General features: G+C 65.8%; 2 protein-coding genes across 2 annotated transcripts; both read right to left on the bottom strand.

Annotated features, from left to right (window-relative positions):
- Positions 1 to 74: 74 nt before the first annotated feature.
- LOC115903323 (N-acetyltransferase 8-like) lies at positions 75 to 3,506 on the bottom strand. The gene is given in 3 exon segments (XM_030947744.1): positions 75 to 963; positions 966 to 1,271; positions 2,578 to 3,506. Coding segments are annotated over 2 exon segments (657 nt in total). The 5' UTR covers positions 1,264 to 1,271; positions 2,578 to 3,506; the 3' UTR covers positions 75 to 604.
- Positions 3,507 to 4,695: 1,189 nt separating this feature from the next.
- Positions 4,696 to 22,557, bottom strand: CPXM1 (carboxypeptidase X, M14 family member 1). Its single transcript, XM_030947394.1, is given in 17 exon segments — positions 4,696 to 4,946; positions 6,066 to 6,168; positions 7,960 to 8,099; positions 10,171 to 10,496; positions 12,038 to 12,238; positions 13,219 to 13,543; positions 14,376 to 14,591; positions 15,420 to 15,543; positions 15,657 to 15,745; positions 16,092 to 16,242; positions 18,977 to 19,061; positions 19,131 to 19,270; positions 21,419 to 21,528; positions 21,743 to 21,862; positions 21,980 to 22,337; positions 22,340 to 22,524; positions 22,527 to 22,557. Coding segments are annotated over 17 exon segments (2,955 nt in total).
- Positions 22,558 to 23,731: the final 1,174 nt, after the last annotated feature.

The raw sequence follows: 23,731 nt of genomic DNA, 5'->3' as shown, positions 1-23,731 counted from the left end.
CAGGCTGTCCCTTACCCTCAGGGGATGTCCCCATGCCCCAAGATGTCCCTTGTCACACACACACTGTTCCCACAGGTCTCTCTTTATTTCCTGCTGCTGGAAACCCAGGAAGGGTCACGGAGGTGCCCCCTGTGCCGGGGTGGGGATCGGGGGTGCCATGGCGGTGCTTCATGTGCCAGGGGCGGAGTGCTGTGGTGGAGTCCCGGTGTCACGGTGCCAGGGCAGTGCCACACATCCCGGTGTCACTGTGCCAGGGCAGTGCCACACGTCCCGGTGTCACAGTGCCAAGGCAGTGCCACACATCCCGGTGTCACGGTGCCAGGGCAGTGCCAGGCTGGGGTGCCACGGTGGTGCTCTGTGTCCTGGGCTCGCGGTGCTGTGCCAGGATTGGGGTCGGAGTGCTGGGGTGGTGTCCCGGGGCCGGGTTTGGGGTGTCATAGCAGTGCCAGGGTTCACGGGCAGCGGCGGTGCCAGGGTTCGGGTGCCACGGCAGCGCCACGCGTGCCACGGCGACGCCTCATGTCCCGGGCTCACGGCGCCGTGCCAGGGCTGGAGCTGGGGCGCCACGGCAGTGCCAGCTTTGGGGCGCCACGCCACCGGGGCCCTACTTATTTCCATCGCCCAGCTCACAGCGGTAGTGAAAGATCTGGAAGTTCAGCAAGGTGCCCAGCAGCGAGGGGTACGAGGTGCCCACCCTGCGGAAGCCCTGCCCCTCGTAGAGCCGCTGCGCCGCCACCTGCACCATGGAGGTGCTGAGCACCACGGCGCCGTAGCCGCGGGCACGGGCGAAGGCCAGCACCTCCCGGCACAGCGCCCGCGCCAGCCCGCGGCCCCGGTGCTCGCGGCTCACCGACATCCTCTTGAGCTCCAGCCGCCACGGCCCGCGGGCACCGCCGCCACCATGCCCGCCCACGGCTCCGGCCTCCTCGACCACCCAGAAGCGGCAGTCGGGCGGGGCGCAGGTACGCCGGGCACGCCGCATTGGTCGGTGCCCAGCGCCACAAGACGTATTCGCGCGCTCAGCGAGCGCACCAGCACCCAGAGCAGCACCAGCGCCAGCGCCACCGCGCCCAGCCCCAGCACCCAGGAGCCCGCGGCCGCCCGCGCCGCCACGAAGACGGCCAGCAGCGCCAGGCGCACCCGCGCCGCCCGCAGAATGTGCCGGAAGCCGGCCGGGGCGTGCTCCAGGATGCCGCGGGCGAACAGCGCCCGCACGGCCTCGTAGTCCTGCTCCTGGTACTGCCGGATGCGGAACGACGCCATGGGGGCACCTGCGGGGGCACGCAGAGGGGTTAGCGGGGTGCAATGGGGGGGTGGGCAGAAATGGATCTGGGGGGGTACGGGGGGGTCAGGGACAGGCAGAGTGTCCTGAGAGCCGTCCCTGGGGGGGCACAAGGGCACTACTATGGATGGGGACCCCCAGGGCCCGTGGCAGTGGGGTCAGGGCAGTGCCCGCCCTCACAGGGACAGCCAGAGTATCCTGAGATCTGCCCCTGGGGTGGCACAAGGGGTCAGGGCAGTGCCCACCCTCACAGGGACCCTTGGTGTGCCCCCAGACCCATCCCTGGCCATGGCACACGGGGTCAGGGCAGTGCCATGGATGGACACCCCCAGACCCATCCTTGGGGTGGCACAAGGGGTGAGGGCAGTGCCAACCCTCACAGAGACCCCCAGTGTGCCCCCAGACCCACCCCGGGTAGAAAAAAGGTCAGAGCCAACCCCTCACACCCCTGTGCCCCAGACCCACCCTGGGGTGGCACAAGGGGTCAGGGCAGTGCCAACCCTCACAGAGACCCCCAGTGTGCCCCCAGACCCATCCCTGGCATGGCACACGGGGGTCAGGGCAGTGCCCGTGTCGCTGCCACCAAGGGTACCCCAAAAACAAGGGGGAAAAAGTGGGGGGGACACAGGGAAAGAGCTGCGGGATCTGGGGGTGCCCCGCTCTCCCCGGGAGCCCGGCACTCACCGCGAGCCGCGCACCACCCGCCCCGGGCAAAGGTGGGCAGTGCCACCTTTGGGCACCGAGCTGCGCCCGTGACAGAGCGGGGCAAAGGGCCGGGGGGGCACGGGGACAGCGGGGACAGCGGGGACCAGGAGGGGACACGGGCAGGGGACAGGAGGAACAGGAGGGGACAGGAGGGACAGGAGGGACAGGAGGGACAGGAGGGACAGCAGGGACAGGAGGGGACAGGAGGGACAGGAGGGGACAGGAGGAACAGGAGGGACAGGAGGGACAGGGACAGGAGGGACAGCAGGGGACAGGAGGGACAGGAGGGACAGGAGGGACAGGAGGGACAGCAGGGACAGGAGGGGACAGCAGGGGACAGGAGGGACAGGAGGAACAGGAGGGGACAGCAGGGGACAGGAGGGACAGGAGGGGACAGCAGGGACAGCAGGGACAGGAGGGGACAGGAGGAACAGGAGGGGACACGGGCACAGCCCCCCCGCGCGTTTGGGGGGGCACACCCACGCTGGGCACACCAAGGGGGTCCCCAAAATGCCCCAAACCCTTCGCTCGGGGGGTGCCCGGCCCCCCAATCCCCCCTCCCCAAAATCCCTCCCGGCCGCCCCCCCCACCTGCTGCTCCCGGCGCTGGCGCTCCTCAAACCGGGACCGGCGGCTCCTCGGGGACACGCGGGGGTCCCTCAGCGGCCCGAGGGGGGCTCCGTGACCCCCTGAGCACCCCCAGGGGATTTTTGGTTTTTTTTTGGGGGGGGGGTCTTTGTCTGGCGCACCCCCAGCCCGGCCTGTGCCTGCGAGACGCCGGGCGCGTTCAGCCCATCGTTGTGCGGCGCTCGGGGTGGGGGGCCCGGCAGGTTCTGGGGGGGCTCCGGGGGCAGCACGGCGATGGGGGGGTGGGTGAGGGGCACCCCCGGTTCGGGCCGTGCCGAGGCCCGCGGAGGCTCCGGCGGCGCGGCGGGCGCAGGCGCCGAGCGGGGAGCGCTGCTGCCCCTGCCGATGATGCCATAAGGAGATCCCGGAAGGTTCTGGGGTCACGGGGAGGGGAGGGGGGATTTGGGGGAGCGCAGGGCACGGAGGGGCCCGGGCAGCGGCGGGGGGACACTGCGCGGGACCCCTGTCACCCCCAAATCCCGGCCATGGGGCAGCAATGGTGTCACAGAGGGGGTGTCACCAATGTGGGGACCCCCCAAACCCTGTCCAGCGTCACCCCAGGGTCACTCAGGGGCTGGGGGGGTCCCCATGGTGATGCTGCCCCCCCAGCCAGTGCTGGAGCGTCCATGTGGGGTGTAATGGGGGTGTTGGGGACCCCCATGGTGCTGGGGACCCCCAGGAACGGCCCAGCCCCTCATTTGGGGAGGGGGACACGGTGGCATCAGAGCCCAGCAGGGCACAGCCCCCCACCCTGCAGGGGGGGTCACCCCAACCCCTTTTTTGTACCCCACAACCCCCGCAGTGCTCCCCCAGCTTCCCGCGGGACTCGGGGCGCCGCTGCCCCCCATCTCCTGGGGGCTCGGGGGTGCTGGCTCTGATGGCGGTGCCCGATCCCCCCGCCATGACCCCATGGCCCCCCCAGACCCAGACCCTCTCCCGGTGTCCCCAAAGCCCCAACACCCCCAGTGCCCCCCAGGACCCCCCGGACCCTCCCAGTGCCTCCATGGCCCCACAGCCCGGGCACCCCCGGACCCTCACCCTGGGGACCCCCCCACTGTCACAGCACTGCCGGACATTGTCCCCAAGGTCCCCCGAGCCCCGCAGACTCCGCCGGGTCCCCTGATGGCCCAGCAGCCCCCGGAGCAGCCCCAGCACTCTCGGGCCGCCCCACGCTGAGGTCCCCATGGTCCCCGCTGTCCCGGGACCCCCCCGGGGTCCCCCCGGTGTCCCCGAGCCCCATCCGCGTCCCCCCAGCCCCGCCCCCTCCGCGCCGCCCATGAATCTCGCATCCTATTGGCCCCCGCCGCCGACAGCAGCCAATAGGCGCCCAGAGATGAGGGGAGGGGCGGGGCCAGATGATCAAATAGAGGAAGGGGGCGGGGCCTTCGAGGAGTGCAGGAGCACCGACAACAGGAAAGGGGCGTGGCTTAGTGGGCGTGGCTTATGGAGCATGCCACGGGAAGGAGGCGTGTCCTCATGAGGGGCGCTGTTCTGAGCGGGATTTCTATTGGTCAGCAGCGAATGGGCGGGGCTCACCGCGGCGGCGCGATTGACCGGCAGGGAATGGGCGTGGCCTGGTGAGGGGCGTGGCCTCGCTGAGTTCCCACGGTGGGGGCCGGGGCAGGATCGAGCCCCGGTCCCGGTCCCGTTCCCTTTCCTGGTCCCGGTCCCGTTCCTATTCCCTGTCCTTTTCTCGGTCTCGGCCCCGGTCCCATTCCCATTCCAGTTTCTGGTCCTGTTCCCGGTCCCGTTCCCGTTCCCGGTCCCGTTCCAATTCCCGGTCCCGGTTCCTGTTCCCGGTCCCGTTCCCGTTCCCATTCCCGGTCCTGTTCCCGGTCTCATTCCCATTCCCATTCCCGGTCCCGTTCCCATTCCCGGTCCTGTTCCCGTTCTCTTTCCCATTCCCATTCCCATTCCCATTCCCATTCCCGTTCCCATTCCCGTTCCCGTTCCCGTTCCCGGTCCCTCCGCCGCTCCAGCCCCGCACACTCGCAGCCGCAGCGCACCCAATCTTTACTGGATCCGTCCCGCCCGTTCCCCCCGCGCCCCCCGGCCGAGCCCGCGGCCCCGGGGCCGCCCCGCTCACTGCCCGCGGCCGTGGGCGCGCAGGCGGCGGAGGCGCAGCCGCTGCAGCCGCAGCGCCGGGTCCGGGCCCGGCCGGGTCCTCCCGGGCCGGTGGCGGCCCCGCGCCCGCTCCAGGCGGAAGCTGCACGGGGTGGGAACGTTCTCGAAGTAGACCCGGCACGGCTGCGTGGCCGCCTCGTAGCCCTCGGCCCGCGCCGTCACCTCGTACTCGCCCGGGTTCAGCAGCCGCCAGTAGTCCCCGTCCGAGGCTGCGGGGGCGGTGTCACACTCCTGTCCCCAGCCCTGTCCTTGTCCCCAGCCCCAGCCCCGTTCTTGTCCCATCGCTATTCCCATCCTCAATCCCACCCCTGTCCTTGTCCCCAGCCCCAGCCCCGTTCTTGTTCCATCTCCATCCCTAATTTCCACCCCCAATCCCATTCCTGTCCTGGTCCCCACCCCCAATCCCATTCCTGTCCCTATCCCATCCCCATTCCCAGCCTAATCCTGCTTCCATTGCCATCTGCAATCCCCAGTCCCATCCCGCTTCCATCTCTGTCCCCAGCCCCATCCCGTTCCTGTCCCCATCCCCTTTCCCAGTCCTATTTCCATCCCCATCTGCAATTCCCAATCCCATCCCCAAATCCCATCCCTTTCCCTGTCCCCAGCCCTGTCCCATTCACATCCCCAATGCCATCCCCATTCCTGTCCCATCCCTTTTCCGAACCTCATCCCGTTACTCTCCCCATCCCAATCCCATCCCTGTCCCCATCCCACGCCCTTTCCCAGTTCCATCCTATTCCCATCCCAATCCCAAATCCCATCTCGTTCCTTTCCCTGTCCCCACCCCATTCCCATCCTCATCCCCACCCCGTTCCCATCCCGTCACTGTCCTCATCCCACCCTCATTCCCAGCCCGATCCCGATCCCGTTCCCCAAACCCCAAACCCCACTCTCCCTGTCCCGGTGTCCCGATCCCGTTCCCCAAAACCCCAAACCCCAAACCCCGCCCCGTCCTGTCCGTGTCCCATTCCCGCCCCCCCCCCCTCCCCTGATCCTGCCCCAAAACAAACCCCAAACCCCGCCCCCCCCCCTGTCCCCCATTCCGCCCCAAACCCCTCCTCCCTGTCCCGGTGTCCCGATCCCGTTCCCCAAAACCCAAACCCCAAACCCCACTCTCCCTGTCCCTGTGTCCCGATCCCATTCCCCAAACCCCAAACCCCAAACCCCGCCCCTCCCTGTCCCGGTGTCCCGATCCCGTTCCCGCCTCTCCCTGTCCCGGTGTCCCGATCCCATTCCCCAAACCCCAAACCCCACTCTCCCTGTCCTGGTGTCCCGATCCCATTCCCCAAACCCCAAACCCCACTCTCCCTGTCCCGGTGTCCCGGTACCGGTGCGGACGTCGTGGTTGATGCCATCCACGGAGATGATGGCGTTGGGGATGCCCAGCTCGGTGTCACTGTCCCGGACCACGCCCTTGATCCCCCGGTGCACCTGCAGGGCGTGGCACAGGTGGCACAGGTGTGTCCCCCCTCCCGGTGCCACCTCAGCGTTTGGGGACAGCCACGTGCCGCTGCCATCCTGCTGAACCCCCCTCCCTGCCGTGCCCATGGCCACCCTGCAATGTCCCCAGTGTGTCCCCCATCCCCCAAAGTCTTACAGAGACCCCTGGGGGTTCCCTGGCCCTGCCCTTCTCGTGACACAGTGTCCCCATTGTCCCAGCAACCCCCAGACCCCACCCAGTGTCCCCATTGTCCCCAAATCCTACCCATTGTCCCCCAATCCCACCCAGTGTCCCCATTGTCCCCAAATCCTACCCATTGTCCCCAAATCCCACCCAGTGTCCCCATTGTCCCCAAATCCTACCCATTGTCCCCCAATCCCACCCAGTGTCCCCATTGTCTCCCAAATCCTACCCATTGTCCCCAAATCCCACCCAGTGTCCCCATTGTCCCCAAATCCTACCCATTGTCCCCAAATCCCACCCAGTGTCCCCATTGTCCCCAAATCCTACCCATTGTCCCCAAATCCCACCCAGTGTCCCCATTGTCCCCAAATCCTCCCCTCCCCAAATCCCACCCAGTGTCCCCATTGTCCCCAAATCCTACCCATTGTCCCCAAATCCCACCCAGTGTCCCCATTGTCCCCAAATCCTACCCATTGTCTCCAAATCCCACCCAGTGTCCCCATTGTCCCCAAATCCTACCCATTGTCCCCACTGTCCCAGCAGCCCCAGACCCCCCACTCGAGACCCCTTCCCGGCGTCCCCATGATCACAGAAGCACTTGGATCCCCTCATTGTCCCCATGTCCCAAACCCCCCCAAATCCCCCATCCTAGACCCACCTTTCCCCAGTGTCCCCATGTCCCAAAGCCCCCCAAATTCCCTGTCCTGGATCCCCCAGTGTCCCCTGATCCCAGAACCACCTGGAACCCCCCAGTGTCCCCATGTCCCAAACCCCCCAAAATCCCCCACTCTGGATCCCATTATCCCCACTATCCCATTGATCCCAGAACCACCTGGAACCCCTAAGCATCTCCATGTCCCAAATCCCCCCAAATCCCCCACTCTGGACCCTCCTTCCCCAATGTCCCCATGATCCCAGAACCACCTGGATCCCTTCCAGTCTCCTCACGTCCCAAATCCCCCAAATCCCCCACTCTGGACCCCCAGAGTGTCCCCATGATCCCAGAACAACCTGGATCCCCTCAGTGTCCCCATGACCCAAAGCCCCCCAGATCCCCCATCCTGGATGTCCCTTCCCCAGTGTGCCCATGATCCCAGAACCACCTGGAACCCCTCAGCATCTCCATGTCCCAAATCCCCCCAGATCCCCCACTCTGGACCCTCCTTCCCCAATATCCCCCTGGTCCCAGCACCCCCAGACCCCCTCAGTGTCCCCATGTCCCAAAGCCCCCCAAATCCCCCATCCTGTACCCCCGTTCCCCACTATCCCCATGATCCCAGAACCATCTGGAACCCCTCCAGTCTCCTCACGTCCCAAATCCCCCATCCTAGACCCCCCTTCCCCAGTGTCCCCATGATCCCAGCACCCCCAGACCCCTCATTGTCCCCACGTCCCAAATCCCCCATCCTGCCCCCCCTTTCCCCCCTGCCCCCCATCCCAGCACCCCATTCCCCCCCAGTTCCCCCATTCCCATCCCACTCCGGCCCCTCCTCACAGACACACCGGGGGTGGCCCCTGCCACCCTCGAGCCGTGTCCCCAAGCCCCGGTGCCACCCTGGTGCCACCCCGGTGCCAGCCGGTGCCAGCCGGTGCCCCACCTGCTCCATGAAGAGCAGTAGCGACTCGCGGTTGTTCTCCCACTCGGCGGGCAGCTCGGAGGCGTGCGGGAATTTGTCGCAGGAGAGCTCCACGGTGATCTCGAAGCAGTTGGTGTGCAGGTAGCTGAAGTCGTTCATGCCTGCGGGGCACAGCGCGGGTGGCAGCAGGGGACAAAGTGACAGGAAAGTCACCGAGCATCCCTGTTGGAACCCTGGTCACACCTGGGAATTTCAGACCTTCTATAGGAACGCGCCCCTTGTTGACGGAGTGACAAAATTACCCTTTGTCCCCTTACAAAGAAGTTTCTCTCCTCAATTAGGTGAAAAGTTATCTCACGGGACTTTGGGGACTTCACCTCAACCTTAGGGATGGCAAACTGGACAGGAGCCAAACAGTCCTGCCCGGGCAATTTATTAGAAAAAGAAGAGAACAAAAGGAAATAATCACTTTTCTGAGGTGTTTTACCAGGAGCAAGAACCTCTTGCACCTGGCTTGGTTTTTCCTGTGAAGAGTTTTGTTATTTTGTCTTTTATTAAAACTTTTTGTTTCCAACAGATGCCATCCTGCTGATTTTATGCCATCTGAGGTGGCTTGGGTGTGAAACAGATCCCCAAGAGTTTATGAGAGCTGGCTCGAGGAGATTCCTATTTCAGCAGGCACTGACCCCCAGGAGAACACTGCGTTTAACCCGAGGGCACAGAGAAAACTCCCAAAATTAAACCATAAAACTGAAATGATCAATGTGCAGTTTGAATAGAAGTGTGTAATAGCACACGGTGGAAAACTCACAATTTAAGGGTTTAGAAAATATTAATACATACAAAGCAAAATAGAAGTTTTAGGGCAGAGGCTGCTCCTTCTTTACCTTCCTCTCCATGCGGTTGGGTGGTTTTGTGTAAGTGGATTAAAAATTGCACATTGCAAGTCACACGTTATTGAGTTAAAAATAAAAATAATTGAGGTGTCATTTCTTAATTGGATGGTTTTTCCTTAAAAGGCCTTGTAGAGAGGGAGATAGAGCTCCAATTTCATCTTGTTAGAGTAAATTACTATAAAATTCACGGTTTGTGAGACTGTGATGTAGGTAAGAACTGATAAATGTCTGACTCCAAAGGAGACATACCAGCTTTCTAAAAGAAACAAAAAACCAAAAAATAAACAAAAAAAGAAACAAAAGAGGAAAAAAAAAAAAAAGAAATAGAAAAGAAACAAAAAAATCCACATGTCCCTACTCACTGCCACCATGTGCCACCGGAGCTCAGTGTCCTACTCACTGCCACCATCTCAGAGTGTCCCCACCCACTGCCACCCACCATGTGCCACCTGAGCTCAGTGTCCCTGCTCACTGCCACCCTGTGCCACCTGAGCTCAGTGTCTTACTCACTGCCACCATCTCAGTGTCCCCACTCACTGCCAGCCACAGTGTGCCACCTGAGCTCAGTGTCCCTGCTCACTGCCACCATCTCAGAGTGTCCCCACTCACTGCCAGCCACAGTGTGCCACCTGAGCTCATGGAGTGTCCCTACTCACTGCCACTCATCGTGTGCCCCCTGAGCTCAGTGTCTCTGCTCACTGCCATATGCCACCTGAGCTCAGGGACTGTCCCCACTCACTGCCACTCACCATGTGTCACTTGAGCTCAGTGTCCCTGCTCACTGCCACCATGTGCCACCTGAGCTCAGGGTCCCTGCTCACTGCCACCATCTCAGTGTCCCCACTCACTGCCACCCACCATGTGCCACCTGAGCTCAGTGTCCTACTCACTGCCACCGTGTGCCACCTGAGCTCAGTGTCCCTGCTCACTGCCATATGCCACCTGAGCTCAGGGACTGTCCCCACTCACTGCCACTCACCCTGTGCCACCTGAGCTCAGTGTCCCTGCTCACTGCCACCATCTCAGAGTGTCCCCACTCACTGCCAGCCACAGTGTGCCACCTGAGCTCATGGAGTGTCCCTACTCACTGCCACTCATCGTGTGCCCCCTGAGCTGTGTCCCTGCTCACTGCCACCATCTCATGGAGTGTCTCTACTCACTGCCACCATCTCACAGTGTCCCTGCTCACTGCCACCATCTCAGAGTGTCCCCGCTCACTGCCGTGTGTCCCCTGCTCTCAGGGACCGTCCCCACTCACTGGTGTGTCCCCTGCTCTCAGGGACCGTCCCCACTCACTGCCGTGTGTCCCCTGCTCTCAGGGACCGTCCCCACTCACTGCCAGCCACCGTGTGCCAGTTGGCGCCGTTGATGATGTTGCCGTAGCGCGTGAAGTCGTCGTAGTGGCAGCGGCGGCGCTCGGCGCTGGCCATGGCGGGGTTGGCGGTGGCGTAGACGGTGGCCAGCCAGCGGAAGACGCCGTCGTCGGGGGTCGGGGTCAGCTCCTGCGCCTTCCAGTAGGTGCGGCTCATGTCAAAGGGGTAGGTGACCACCAGCTCGCCGCCGTGCAGGTTGGCGCTCAGCACGAACGGGTAGCGCTGCATCCACGCGATCACCGCCCGCGTCTCCGGGGCCACCTGCGCCGTGACACCGCGGTCACCAGCGCTGCCAGGGCCATGTGTGTGGTGACATTGCTGTCACCCGCGCCACCGTGGCCACCTGCGCCGTGACACCGCGGTCACCAGTGCCACTGGGGCCATGTGTGCGGTGACACCGCGGTCACCAGTGCTGCCAGGGCCATGTGTGTGGTGACACCGTGGTCACCCGCGCCGCCAGGGCCATGTGTGTGGTGACACCGTGGTCACCCGCGCCACTGGGGCCATGTGTGCGGTGACACCGCGGTCACCAGTGCCGCCAGGGCCACGTGTGCGGTGACACCGCGGTCACCCATGCCACTGGGGCCACGTGTGCGGTGACACCGCGGGCACCCGCGCCGCCAGGGCCATGTGTGCGGTGACATTGCTGTCACCTGTGTACCCATGCAGTGACACCGCCATCACCTGCATCTCTGGGCCCATGTGTGCGGTGACACCGCTGTCACCTGCACCACCGGGGCCATGTGTGCGGTGACACCGTGGTCACCTGCACCACTGGGGCCACGTGTGCGGTGACACCGCTGTCACTCATGTCTCTGAGGCCACCCACGTGGTGACACCACCATCACCCACACCACCAGGGCCACATGCGCGGTGACACCATTGTCACCTGCGCCACCAGGGTCACATGTGGAGTGGCACTGCTGTCACTCGTGTCTCTGGGGCAGCCGGCGCGGTGACACCGCTGTGACCCACGTCTCTGGGGCTGCCCATGTGGTGACGTCGCTGTCACCCACACCACCAGAGCCACGTGCGCAGTGGCACCGCCATCACCCTCAATCCCGGAGCCACCTGCACAGTGACACCTCTGTCACCCGTGTCTCCAGGGCCGTCCATGCAGTGACACCGCCGCCACCCACATCTCTGAGGCCATGTGTGCGGTGACACTGCTGTCACCTCAGTCTCTGGGGCCACCTGTGCAGTGACACTGCTGTCACCCACGTCTCCAGGGCTGCCCATACAGTGACACCATCGTCACCCGCATCTCTGGAGCCGCCCCGTGGTGACACCGCTGCCACCCACACCACCAGGGCCACATGTGCGGTGACACCACTGTCACCTGCATCTCTGGGGCTGCCTGCACAGGACACCACCATCACCCACATCCCTGGGGCCATGTGTGTAGTGACACTGCTGTCACCCACATCTCCAGAGCCACCCATGCAGTGACACTGTGGTCACCTGTGTCTCCGGGGCCAAGTGCGTGGTGGCACTGCCGTCACCCGTGTCTCTAGGGCCGCCTGTAGGGTGACACCACCGTCACCCACATGTCCAGAGCCACTCATGCAATGACACTGCTGTCACTCACATCTCTGGGGTCATGGTGTACACGGTGACACCCCACATGTCTGTGGGGTGCCTTCAGGGCCACATGCGCGGTGACACCACTGTCACCTGCGTCTCCAGGGCTGCCCATGCAGTGACACCGCTGTCACCTGAGTCTCCGGGGCCATGTGTGTGGTGACACTGCCATTACCTGTGCCACCAGTGCTGCCTGCACGGTGGCACCACCATCACCCACGTCTCAGAGTGTGCTGAGGCCATGTGTACGGTGACACCTTTGTCACCCCTGCCTCCAGGGCTGTCTGCATGGTGACACTCCTGTCACCGCGTCTCCGGAACCACCGGTGTGGTGACACCACCGTCACCTGCGCCACCAGGGTCACCCACGTGGTGACATCGCTGTCACCCGCGCCTCGTGGCGGTGGTGGCCACGTCCTCGTGGCTTCTGGTGACCCACGGCCCACTGGACTGGGAGGGGTTTGGGGGTTTGGGGGTTTTAGGGGCACTTTGGGGGGTTTTGGGGTCTCACCCTGATGTGACAGGATGGGGGTTTTGGGGTCTGACCATGACACCAATGTGACAGGATGGGGGTTTTGGGGTGTCCCACTGATAGGATGGGGCATTTTAGGGTCTCACACTGATAGGATGGGGCATTTTGGGGTCTCACACTGATGTGATAGGATGGGGGTTTGGGGGTCTCACACTGATAGAATGGGGGTTTTGGGGTCTCACCACAGCACCACCCCAGCAGGATGGGGATGTTTTGGGGTCTCACCCCGATGTGACAGGATGGGGGTTTTGGGGTCTCACACTGATAGGATAGGGATGTTTTGGGGTCTCACACTGATAGGATGGGGATGTTTTGGGGTCTCACCCCCATGTGACAGGATGGGGATGTTTTGGGGTCTCACACTGATAGGACGGGGATGTTTTGGGGGTCTCACAGTGATAGGATGGGGGGTTTTGGGGGTCTCACACTGATAGAATGGGGGTTTTGGGGTCTCACCACGGCATCACCCCAGCAGGATGGGGGTTTTGGGGTCTCACCCCGATGTGACAGGATGGGGGTTTTGGGGTCTCACACTGATAGGATAGGGATGTTTTGGGGTCTCACAGTGATAGGACGGGGATGTTTTGGGGTCTCACACTGATAGGATGGGGGTTTTGGGGTCTCACAGTGATAGGATGGGGATGTTTTGGGGTCTCACACTGGATGGGGGATGTTTTTGGGGTCTCACACTGATAGGATGGGGGTTTTGGGGTCTCACCACGGCACCACCCCACCAGGATGGGGGGTGTTTTGGGGTCTCACGCTGATAGGATGGGGATGTTTTGGGGTCTCACCCCCATGTGACAGGATGGGGATGTTTTGGGGTCTCACGCTGATAGGATGGGGATGTTTTGGGGTCTCACCCCGATGTGACAGGATGGGGGTTTTGGGGTCTCACACTGACAGGATGGGGATGTTTTGGGGGGTCTGCACACTGATAGGACCGCGGATGTTTTGCGGTCTCCCCAGCGTCGAGCCCGTGTAGTACTCGGGGATGGGGATGTAGTGGTTGGGGAACTCGTGGGGCACCAGGGTCGTTGGGGTCACCAGGATGGGCACCGTGTTCAGGTCGTGATGTGTACGGTTCACGGCGATGGGCACTGGGATCACTGCGGCCATGGCCCATCCCGCCAGCTCGGGCACCCCGGCACTGGGATGAGCACAGGGCACTGTTGTCACCGGGATGGGCACCGGGATCAGCGTGATGGGCACCGCGTTAGGCACTGGGATGGGCACCAGGATCACCGGGATGGGCATCGGGATCACAGGGATGGGCACTGGGATGGGCACTGGGATCACTGGGATGGGCACTGGGATGGACATTGGGATGGGCACCGCGGGCACCAGGATCACTGGGATGGACACCGGGATGGACAGCGAAGGGCACTGGTATGTGCACTGGGATTACTGGGATGGGCACTGGGTCACCAGGATGGGCACCGAGTACTGGGTCCAGGATGACTCGGGATGGGCATTAGGGATCACTGGGGATGGGCCCTGGGGTCACTGGGATGGGCACTGGGATGGGCACTGGGATCACTGGGATGGGCACTGGGATGGACACCAGTATGGCCACCAGGATCACTGCGATGGACACTGGGATCACTGGGATGGGCACTGGGGTCACTGGAATGGGCACTGGGGTGGGCACAAGGATCACTGGGATGGCACTGGGATGGACACTGGAATGGACATGGGGATCGACACCGGGATCACTGGGATGGGCACTGGGATCACCAGAATGGGCACTGGGATGGACATGGGGGTCACAGGGATGGGCACCATGGTCACTGGGACAGATACTGGGATGGGGCACTGGGATCACCACAATGGGCACTGTGGTCACTGGGATGGGCACTGGGATGGGCACCAGGATGGGCACCGGGATCCCCGGGATTGGCACTAGGACACCGAGATCACTGGGATCCCCTGGATGACACCGGGATGGGCACTGGGATCCCCGGGATGGGCACTGTGGTCACTGGGATGGGCACCGGGATCCCCGGGATGGGCACTGTGGTCACTGGGATGGGCACGGGCACCGGGCCCCCGGGCCGGTGGGTGCCAGCCGTACCAGCCTGTAGGCGGTCTCGTAGCCGTCGGGGTTCATGGAGGGCAGCAGGTGGATGCGCGTGCCCGTCACCAGCTGCACCACGCGGGGCTCGCCGCGCCGGAACTCGCGGCACAGGAATTCCATCAGGTTCAGCAGCAGCTCCCGGCCCAGCACCTCGTTCCCGTGCATGCCGGCCACGTAGCGGAACTCCGGCTCTCCTGGGGGCCACCGGGGGTGCCGGCACTGTGCCCGTGTCCCTGCGCCACCCTGGGTGGCCCTGGTCACTGTGCCCGTGTCCCTGGTCACTGTGCCCGCGTCCCTGTGCCACCCTGGGTGTCCCTGGTCACTGTGCCCGTGTCCCTGGTCACTGTCCCCGTGTCCCTGTGCCACCCTGGGTGTCCTTCTCCCCGTGTCCCCGCGCCACCCTGGGTGTCCTTGTCCCCATCCTGGACCAGTCTGGGTGTCCCTGTGTCCCTGTCTTCATCCTGGGTATTCCTGCTCACCCTGTCCCCACCCTGGGTGTCCTTGTCCCCATGTCCCTGTCTCCATCCTGGGTGTCCCTGGTCACCCTGTTCCCATGTCCTTGCACCACCCTGGGTGGCCCTGGTCACTGTCCCCGTGTCCCTGCACCTGCCCTGGTGACTGTCCCCACCCCCTGTCCCACCCCTGGTGACAGTCCCCACCCCCTGTCCCACCCCTGGTGACAGTCCCCACCCCCTGTACCCGCCCTGGTGACTGTCCCCACCCCCTGTCCCACCCCTGGTGACTGTCCCCACCCCCTGCAACTGCCCTGGCCATCCCCGGTGCGCCCCTCCTCATCCTGGGCACCCCCAGTCACCCCATCCCCACCTGGGCACCCCTGGCCGCTGTCCCCACGCCCATGGCGCCCCACCCCATCTGTTCCCATCTGTCCCCATCTGTCCCCAGCTGTCCCCATCTGTCCCCGGCTGTCCCCAGCTGTCCCCAGCTGTCCCCAGCTGTCCCCATCTGTCCCCGGCTGTCCCCAGCTGTCCCCGGCTGTCCCCAGCTGTCCCCTCGGTACGCACCGACCTCGTGCTGCCCGGGTTTGTCCGAGATCTCCATCACGTAGAGGCGCAGCCCGCGGGAGCTCTGCCCGATGCTGTACACGCGGGTGATGTCGGGGCACTCCTCGCTCACCCTCTTCATCAGCTGCGGGGTGGTGGCACCGTCAGGGACACCGCGAGGTGGCACAGCGCCCCCAGCCCCGCGCTGTGCTGGCCTTGGGGACGCGGAGCCAGCCGGGGCTCGGGGGGCGGTGGCACCTTTCTCATCTCCTTGTAGTTGTGGTGGCGGAAATCCAGCTGCGGGTCGGGCGGGGCCGGGGGGTGCCAGGCGTGGGCAGCGCTGGGGTCTGCGGGGACACCGGGGGGACAGCGAGGGGACACCGGGGGGACACGGTCAGCGACAGCGAACAGCCCACACCGCCACTCTGGGGACAGCGCCGGGGGTGATCGCCGGCGCTGCCGGGCGGCGTGTGGCGAGCAGGGGACACCAGCGGGACACAGCGGGACAGGGGACACCAGCGGGACACAGCGGGACAGGGGACACCAGCGGGTCACCAGGGGACACCAGGGGGTCACAGTGGGGCAGGAGACACCAGCGGGACACAGCGGGACAGGGGACACCAGCGGGTCCCCGGGGGCAGGGGACAGCCGGGGACACGCATCGGGGGACAGGGGACAGCCGGGGACACGCACCGGGCAGCGCACAGCCCAGCACCTCGGCCCGCAGGCACACGGTGCCATTGCGGAACCAGCTCTGCGGGTTGATGCGCAGGAAGCGCCCCACGAGCGGCGAGGGCAGCACGTTCAGCACCGGCGTCTCGGGGTCTTTGTTGGCGGGGAACACCTGCAGGGGACAGCGGGGACAGCGGGGGCAGCGGGGGACAGCGGGGTCACGGAGAGCCGCCCGCGGCGTCCCCCAGCCCGTAGGGAGGAGCAGGCACGGGCGGGGCACAGCCCGGGCGGGGCCGCGGGCGCCGCTCGGAGCCCAGAGGCGCCAGGGGTGGCACAGGGAGCCCCAAATCTGTGCCTGGCAGGGGTCAGGCAGGGGGACCCCAAAACCCACCCCTGGCATGGAGAGATCCCCAAACCTGATCCTGGTACAGGCCTGACAGGGGGAGCCCCAAATCCACCCCAGGCACAGGGACCCCAAACCCATCCTGTGCCAGGGACCCCAAATCCATCCTGTGCCAGGGACCCCAAATCCATCCCTGGCACAGGGACCCCAAATCCACCTCAGGTACAGGGACCCCAAATCCATCCCTGGCACAGGGACCCCAAATCCACCTCAGGTACAGGGACCCCAAATCCACCCCTGGCACAGGGACCCCAAATCCATCCATGGTACAGGAACTGCCAAACCCACCCCTGACACAGGGACCCCAAATCCACCCTGGCACAGGGACCCCCAAATCCACCTCAGGTACAGGGACCCCAAATCCATCCCTGGCACAGGGACCCCCAAATCCATCCCTGGCACAGGGACCCCAAACTCAGCCCTGGCACAGGGATCCCAAACCCATCTTGTGCCAGGGACCCCAAATCCACCCTGTGCCAGGGACCCCAAATCCATCCCTGGCACAGGGACCCCAAATCCATCCCCAGCACAGGGATCCCAAATCCACCCCAGACACAGGGACCCCAAATCCATCCATGGTACAGGAACCGCCAAACCCACCCCTGACACAGGGACCCCAAATCCACCCTGGCACAGGGACCCCAAATCCATGCTTGGCACAGGGACCCCAAATCCACCCCAGACACAGGGACCCCAAATCCACCCTGTGCCAGGGACCCCAAATCCACCCCAGGTACAGGGACCCCAAAACCACCCTGGCACAGGGACCCCCAAATCCACCTCAGGTACAGGGCCCCCCACACCCACAGAGCACAGGGACCCCGAACCCAGCCCTGGCACAGTCCTGGCACAAGGATCCCAGCCCCATCCCTGGCATGGGGACCCCAAACCCAGCCCTGGCACAGAGACCCCCAAATCCACCTCAGGTACAGGGACCCTGAACCCAGCCCTGGCACAGAGACCCCAAACCCTGCCCGGCTCCAGGCTGCCATGCTCGCCCCCGGTGCCATGCCACACCCACGCGTGTCCCCACGTCCCCGCGGCCGTGCCAGGGGGCTGGCAGGTGCCCAGGCGGGGACAAGCAGCCTTTGTGCTGGGGAGAAATGCTGCACGGTGCCCGGCGGGGCTGGGCCAAGGGCAACAGAGCCCGGGCACGGAGCCAGCTGGCACGGGCAGCCCGGGATGGGTACTGGGGATGGGCACCCGGGATGGGCACCTGGGATGGGCACCGAGATGGGCACCCGGGATGGGCACCCCGGGATGGGCACCTGGGATGGGCACCTGGGATGGGCACCCCGGAGATGGGCACCTGGGATGGGCACCTGGGATGGGCACCCGGGATGGGCAGCCGGGATGGGCACCGGGGATGGGCACCCGGGATGGGCACCGGGGATGGGCACCGGGGATGGGCACCCGGCATGGGCACCTGGGATGGGCACCCGGCATGGGCACCTCGGGATGGGCACCCGGGATGGGCACCCGGGATGGGCACCCCGGGATGGGCACCTGGGATGGGCACCCGAGATGGGCACCCGGGATGGGAACCTGAAGATGGGCACCCGGGATGGGCACCCCTCCCTGGCATGGTAAACCCAGCGTGGTTAACACCCTACCCAGTGTGGTTATCCCACCTACCATGGTTAACCCTGGCACGGTTAACCCCAGTACAATTAACCCTGGCATAATTAACCCCCAGCACAATTAACCCTGGCATAATTAACCCCCCTAGCATGGTTATCTCACCTGGTTAACCCCCAGTACAATTAACCCTGGCATAATTAACCCCCCTGGCATTGTCACCCCCCCTGGCACGGTTAACTCTGGGAATGGTTAATCCACCTGGCACAATTAACCCCACCACAATTAACCCCAGTGTAATTAACCCTGAACTAACTAACCCCCCTGGCATGGTTATCCCACCTGGCATGATTAACCCCACCACAATTAACCCCCAGTATAATTAACCCTGAACTAACTAAGTCCCCTGGCATCATTGCCCACCTGGCATGGTTAACCCCACCACAATTAACCCCAGTATAATTAACCCTCAACTAACTAAACCCCCTGGCATGGTTATCCCACCTGGCACAATTAACCCCACCACAATTAACCCCACCACAATAATTAACCCTGGTCTAACTAACCCCCCTGGCATGGTTATCCCACCTGGCACGGTTAACCCCACCACAATTAACCCCCAGTATAATTGACCCTGAACTAACTAACCCCCCTGGCATCATTGCCCACCTGGCACAATTAACCCCACCACAATTAACCCCCAGTATAATTAACCCTGGCCTAATTAACCCCTCCCTGGCATCATTGCCCACCTGGCACAATGAACCCCCGAGCATCATCAGCCTCCCCACCACGCTTAACCCCCCGTGCCATCATCACCTGCCAGGTGATTCCTGCCCCCAGCACTGTCACCTCCCCATGTCCCCACCGCGTCTGGGGATGCCACCCCCGGTGCCACCCCCGGTGCCACCCCGGTGCCACCCACCGCCTCCTCGGTGCCGTTGCGGCTCGGCAGCCACGTGTGCGAGTCGTTGCTGACCTGCACCTTGTAGGACGTCACCCAGTCGTACCTGCGGGGCACAGCGGGGTCAGCGGGTCCCCCTCGCTGTCCCCAAGCCGCGTCCCCCTTGTCCCCTTACGTCCAGATGGAGTTGAGGCCCTGCGTGACCACGCCGGTGAAGCGCGTGAGGCGCCGCGCGTCCACCTGCAGCCACTGCTGCGTGTCCTCGCGCCCCGCGCACCAGCCGCCGTCAAAGGAGTCACCGTCGTAGAGCCCTGACTGCGGGGACACGAGGGGACACGTGGGGACACGCACGGACACGGGGACACGCACAGGGACACGCACCGGACACGCACAGGGACACGCACAGGGACACGCACAGGGACACGTGGGGACACGCACCGGGACACGCACGGGACACGCACGGGGACACGCACGGACACGCGGACACACACGGGGACACGCGACGGGACACGACACCCACAGGGACACGCACGGGGACACGTGGGGACGCGAACCGGGACACACACAGGGACACGACGGGACACGCACAGGGACACGCACCGGGACACACACGGGGACACGCACGGGGACACGCACAGGGACACGCATGGGGACACGCACCGGGACACGCACAGGGACACGAGGGGACACGAGGGGGGATGCGCGCCGGGGACACGCACCGGACACGATAGGGGACACGACGGACACGGACTGGGACACGCGGGATGCGCACGGGGACACGCACGGGGACACGCACGGGGACACGCACCGGGACACGCACGGGGACACGTGGGGACACGCACCGGGACACGCACCGGGACACGCACAGGGACACGCACGGGACACGCGACGGGGACACGGGACACGCGACCGGAACACGCACGGGACACACACGGGGACACGACGGGACACGACAGGGACACGCACAGGACACGACGGGGACACGAGGGGACACGCACCGGGACACGCACCAGGACACGCGGGGACACGCGGGGACACGCACGGGGACACGCACGGGGACATGAGGGGACACGCACGGGGACACGAGGGGACACGCACAGGGACACGCACGGGGACATGAGGGGACACGCACTGGGACACGCACCAGGACACACACGGGGACACGGGACACGAGGGGACACGCACAGGGACACGCACAGGGACACGCACGGGACACGCACGGGACACGCACGGGACATGCACGGGGACACGCGGGCAATGGGGACACGGGGGACACGCACAGGGATGCGCACGGGGACACGCACCGACACGACACGCACAGGGACACGTGGGGACACGCACGGGGACACGCACGGGGACATGAGGGGACACGCACGGGGACATGAGGGGACACGCACAGGGACACGCACCAGGACACACACGGGGACACGAGGGGACACGAGGGGACACGCACAGGGACACGCACGGGGACATGCACGGGGACACGCACGGGGACACGCACGGGGACACGCATGGGGACACGCACCGGGACACGCGCCGGGACACGCACCAGGACACGAGGGGACACGCACCGGGACACGCACCGGGACACGCACGGGGACACAGCCCCACTGCCCGCCGTGTTCCCCAGCCCGGGGTGGCACCGGGGTGGTGGCATCGGGATCACGGGGAGCGATGGGACGGAGGGGGCAGAGCTGGAGAGTGCACGGGACACTCGTGGTGAAGATGCCACAAACTCGCCACAAAATGTCACAAACGTGCCATGAAGATGCCACAAACGTGCCACAAACTCGCCACAAAATGTCACAAACATGCCATGAAGGTGCCACAAACTCGCCATGAACGTGCCACGCCTACCCTGTGTTTGTCATGCGCTCGCCATACCCACGTGCCATGTGTTGTGTAGGTGACATCCAAACATCCCCCCAGCCTGGCACACCCTGGCACATTCCTGGCACACTCCTGGCTCATCCTGACCCACTCGTGGCATGCTCCTGACCCATCCTGGCACAGTCTGGCACACTCCTGGCACACCCTGACCCACTCCTGGCTCATCCTGACCCACTCCTGGCACATCCTGGCACACTCCTGGCACCCCTTGACCCCTGGCACACTCCTGACCCATCCTGGCACCTCCTGGCCCACCCACTCCTGGCCCACTCCTGACCCATCCTGGCACACTCCTGGCCCACCCTGACCCACTCCTGGCCCACTCCTGACCCATCCTGGCACACTCCTGGCTCATCCTGACCCACTCCTGGCACATCCTGGCACACTCCTAGCACACTCCTGGCACCCCTTGACCCACTCCTGGCCCACTCCTGACCCATCCTGGCACACCCTGACCCATCCTGGCACACTCCTGACCCATCCTGGCACCCCCTGGCCCACCCTGACCCACTCCTGGCACCCCCTGGCACACTCCTGGCACCCCCTGGCCCGCCCTGGCCCACCTGGCAGTACCTGGATGTTGAGGCGGCCGCGGTGCGCTCCCAGCCCGTGCCGCTTGTGGCTCGATGCCCGCAGCTGCTCGTCCAGCACGCGCAGGGACTCCAGCCCCAGGGGGGGACACGCTGGGGACACGGCGGGGACAGCGCTCACACAGCGAGCCCGGAGCGGCCGGGGCTGTCCCCGCCGAGCTGTGCCATGGGGACCGCGCCAGCCGGGGCTCAGCACCCAACCCCTGGTGCCGCCAGGTGTCCCCAGGTGTCCCCAGGTGTCCCCAGGACACGGCCAGCTCCCTGCGCAGGTGACAATGCCCGGGCCACCCGCACCCAGCGCACGTACGGGGCTCCTGCGGCGCGGCCGGAGCCTCCGGCTTCTTCCTCAGCACCTTCTTCTTCACCACCTTCTTCCTCAGCACCTTCCTCCTCCTCACCGCCACCTTGCTCACCGTGGGCGCCGGGGCTGCGAGGGGACACGGGAACAGCCTGGCACCCCTTTGTCCCCCATGCACGCCCCTTGGCGCGCTCCGTCCTTCACACCCCGGCCCCTCCCAGCGCCCCCGGCCCCTCCCGGTCCTACCCGTGCCCGCGGGGTCCCCGCGCCTGGCGGGGGTCGCGCTGTCCCGCTCCGGGGGGGCCGTGCTGCCCCTCGGGGGTCCCGCCGTGGTGCTGCTCCTCGAGGGGGCGGCCGCGGTGCCCTTGGTTGGGGGCACCCCGCTGGGTCTGGGGGGCCCCGCCGTGGTGCCTTTCCAGGGGGGCGTCTCGCTGCCTTTGGGGGGTCCCCTGGCGGTGCCCTTGGTGGGGGTGACCCCGCTGGCTTTGTGGGGTCCCCTGGCGGTGGCCTCGGTGGGGGTGACCCCGCTGGCTTTCGGGGGTCCGGTCGTGGTGCCCTTGGTTGGGGTGACCCCGCTGGCGGTGCCCTTGGTTGGGGTGACCCCGCTGGCTTTCGGGGGTCCGGTCGTGGTGCCCTTGGTTGGGGTGACCCCGCTGGCGGTGCCCTTGGTTGGGGTCCCCCCGCTGGCTCTGGGGGTCCCGCTGGCCGTGCCCGCCCCGGTGCCGCGGGGCCGGCCGGGCTGGGGGGGCGCGGCGCGGGCGGGGGGGGCGGGGGCCCAGCAGCAGCAGCAGCAGCAGCAGCGGGGCGAGGGGCGACCCCGGCATGGCCGCGGCCCGGCCGGTCCCTGCCCGCTCCTGCTCCCGGTCCCTGCCCCGCTCCTGCTCCCGGTCCCTGCCCGCTCCTGCCGGTCCCTGCCCCGCTCCCAGTCCCGGTCCCGGCCCCTCCCCGACCCCCGCCCGCTTCCTGCTCCCGGGACCCCCTGCCCGCCCCGCCCGCTCCCGCGCTCCGGGGGCCCCCCGCCCCTGCCCGCTGCCGGGACCCCCGGCCGCCCCCGTGCCCGGCCCCCGGCCGCCGCCCCCGCCCCGTTAACCGGCCCCGTTCCGCTCCCCGAGACACCGCACCCCTCGAACGGGGGACGCCGGGTCCCGCCCGCTCACCGGCGGGCCTCGACCTGTGTCCCTGCCGTGTCCCCACCGTGTCCCCGCTGTCCCCTCACTGCACCCCCGCTGTCCCCAGCCCCCCGCAGGGTCCCCACTGTCCCATCGCCAGCCCGGGGCTCCGCGGGGGCTCCTCCCGCCGCAGCGGCGGCGGCGCCGGCCGAGCCCGGGGACCCGGCAGGTCCCGGCGCCGCCGGTGCGGGCGGAGCGGGGCCGAACCCGGCGGCGAGGGGCGGTCCCGGCCCCGACCCCTCGGGGGTGCCCCGGCTGGGACTCGGGGCGCGGGTCCGGGTGCCGGGTCGGGGGTCCGGGTCCTGCCTGTCCCCCCACCCTGCGCGGGGTCTCACACGCGCTCGTTTTCCGCCCCCAAACAACCTTCCGGGCATGACTTTCCCTCCTTTTATTGGGATTTCCCGCGGGCGCGGAGCGGCGCCGTCCCTGTCCCTTGTCCTCATCCCTGTGCTGTCCCTGGGGGTGTCCCAGAGCCCAGCCGGGCTCAGGGGGGACGGGGACAGACCCCTCTGGCTCTGCGCACTGCTCCGGGGCCCTTCGGATCCGCCACCCAGGGATGCTCCTTCGCCATCCCGGGCCACAGGGGACAGCGGGGACGGGACGGCGCATTCCGTGCCCGGTTCCCGGGGCTGGAGGCTGGGACGGGTTTTGTCCCGGGCCGAGGCAGCTCCTGCCTTGTGTCGAGGCTCTGGCGGTGCCTCAGCCCCCGTGACGGCTCTTTCGAGGTTTGCAGAATTCCCGGCCCCGCTGCTGGCGCCGTTCCCGGCCCCGGTTCGCGCTGGCTCAGCACTTCCCGGGATGTCAGGAATTTCCTGGTGCAGCGCCCGCT

This window comes from Camarhynchus parvulus, chromosome 4 (assembly GCF_901933205.1).
Source record: "Camarhynchus parvulus chromosome 4, STF_HiC, whole genome shotgun sequence".
NCBI lineage: Eukaryota > Metazoa > Chordata > Aves > Passeriformes > Thraupidae > Camarhynchus > Camarhynchus parvulus.
Note: the sequence above shows the minus strand (reverse complement) of the source record. Positions and strands in the feature narration are given on the sequence as shown.